At 40.9% G+C, this 2206-nt stretch overlaps 1 protein-coding gene across 18 annotated transcripts in view; it reads right to left on the bottom strand.

Moving 5' to 3' along the window:
* Positions 1–241: 241 nt before the first annotated feature.
* unc80 (unc-80 homolog (C. elegans)) overlaps positions 242–2206 on the bottom strand; it is a 100556-nt gene continuing 98591 nt past the window's right edge. For all 18 annotated transcript variants that reach the window (XM_014016077.1, XM_014016087.1, XM_014016081.1 and 15 more), the window contains one exon: positions 242–2004. In XM_014016077.1, coding sequence (XP_013871531.1) covers positions 1561–2004 — 444 coding nt within the window. In that variant the 3' untranslated portion in view covers positions 242–1560. The remainder of the gene's footprint in view (positions 2005–2206) is intronic.

Raw genomic sequence — 2206 nt, 5'->3', positions numbered from 1 at the left:
CTTTGTATGTATGGATCACTTGGGTTGTTACCAACATCTGGTGAAAATTTCATGTCATTAGCACCTCTAGTAATATATTTACTGAGAAAAATGGTGATGTGTTTAATACTTATTTTACCCGCTGTATATCAGGGGAAAAAAAAGTTTAGTTCATCAGCTCATCAGGCATTTCAGCCCACTACGGTTCTCTCTCTATTTTAGTTGTTTTCCTTTGGCAGCTAAAAACAAATAAGCTCAAAAATTCTGTAAATAATATTTATTTATTTAGATATTGCAGAAATTATTTCATATACTGTAGATTTATTATAAGTTAGACAAAAAGACAACACTGAAGAAAACAAAGTTTTGCGCACATATACTGCCCCCTGGTGGCACAAAGTGTAACAACAGAGAATCTCTAACATTTTGGGTGGTAAATTAAATAAAATAGCCAGATATTACTTCAATATAAATGTAAATTTTAAATATTTTCATACTCTGTATATTCTTGTGCATAAATATATATTTTTATATAACTAAGTCATAAAGAAAACCAGAAAAAGCAGCGAGAGACAAACACTCACAGTGCATTGGTGGGGATTATGGCACCCAGACTAAAGGATTTGATTATGAGGTCTGTGTTTTTTTTTTTAAATCTCATACACACTTTTTTCCCTTGGATAACGACACGTTTCCTCGTTACAACTTGAAACGAGCTACAAGGTTATCTATGTTTCATCACAGTTAGGTTACAAGAAATAAAGACAGCATCACAGACACAACGACAAGACACGTTTCTTAATAAAAGCTCAACTTTTTTCTCTTATTTTTGAAATATGATTCACTGCAGAAATCGCTGAGATACAAGCTACAGTCTTTGGTCACAAACAGAATCGGATGAAAACACTTTGCAGCACAAGAAACACTGGAATCAGATATTCAAAAAAGCTAAACTAAAAGGTTCTGAAGTCCTTTTTTTCCCCTTTATCACAAGTTTTTCCTTCAGGAACATGTCCAAAAAAGTAAAACCTAAAAATAAAAAGATAAGTAGTTTTGAAGGGGCACTCATGATTTAATATTGCTTWTCTATTAAAACAGGGAGATTTTAGCTGTATTATCATCATGGCTTAAAACACTGTGCTCCAGTAAAAATCCACACACACACATAAATACACTCATGAACACACAACTCTGGATTTCATATAATAAAATGATTCTAAATGAAGTCACCTTTAGCTTCAGAATGGCTCCATTATACACAATAATAGCATTTTTTTATCTACCTAAACATCTTTTATATTTAAATTTCTCAGAGGTGATAAAAGTTAAATTTTCTAATAAATATTTACTATGAATAACTGTAAAATAAATCTTTGATTTCAGCCTGAAATGGTTTAAAGTTGAGTGAAAAACGTAGATTCACTGCAGTGATAATTTTACATTCAGAAAAAGCTGAATTAAAAAAAACAACATTTAAAGTAAAAGAAAGACGTTTGGTTAAGCTGTTAAATAAACAATAAAAACAAAAAGCAAAGGAATCATGTCATTCTTTCAAACTCTCCCGTTTTCTTTCTTCCAGTCTCAGACGTGGGACTCGTCCAGGTCCAGGTCGACGGGGGACAGGGGCAGAGGGGAGCGACGAGGAGACGGGGTAGACAGCAGCGGGGCGAGGAGCGGGTTCTCGGTGCCGCCGTCCTCGCCGAGCCGCAGCCGGGCGTCGCTGGGCGGCAGCAGCGCGGTCGTGTCCTCGTCTAAGGGGCTCTCCCTGATGCTGGACGCCGGTGGGGGCGGTGGAGGCGGGAGGAGAGGGGCCGGCGGCGGCAGAGGGGGCCCCGAGGCAGGCGCCGTGCTCAGCACCGGGAGAGGGGGAGGAGCCGGGGAGGAGGTGCGGGACAGAGGGAGAGGGGAGCAGGTTCGGGACGGGGGGGATGGGGTGGAGGGGCGGGAGGCAGAAGGGGGAGGAGAAAGGCTGCTGCGAAGCCCCCACTGCTCCCTCTTCTCCTTGCTGCTTTTAGCTGAAGGAACCTGGAGGAGAACACAGACTTCAAGTTGTTCACACAAAGTGGAAAACATGAGAACAGGTTCAGAGCTTGGTGGTCTCTGTTCAGACCTGGAAGTAAAGATCCATGACCATGACTGTCTCCATCGGGTAGCTAAAATAACGCCACACACACACACACACACACACACACACACACACACACACACACACACACACACACACACA

Source organism: Austrofundulus limnaeus, unplaced genomic scaffold (genome assembly GCF_001266775.1).
Source record: "Austrofundulus limnaeus strain Quisiro unplaced genomic scaffold, Austrofundulus_limnaeus-1.0 Scaffold138, whole genome shotgun sequence".
NCBI classification, from domain to species: Eukaryota; Metazoa; Chordata; class Actinopteri; order Cyprinodontiformes; family Rivulidae; genus Austrofundulus; species Austrofundulus limnaeus.
This window is presented reverse-complemented; position numbering and strand designations above follow the sequence as displayed.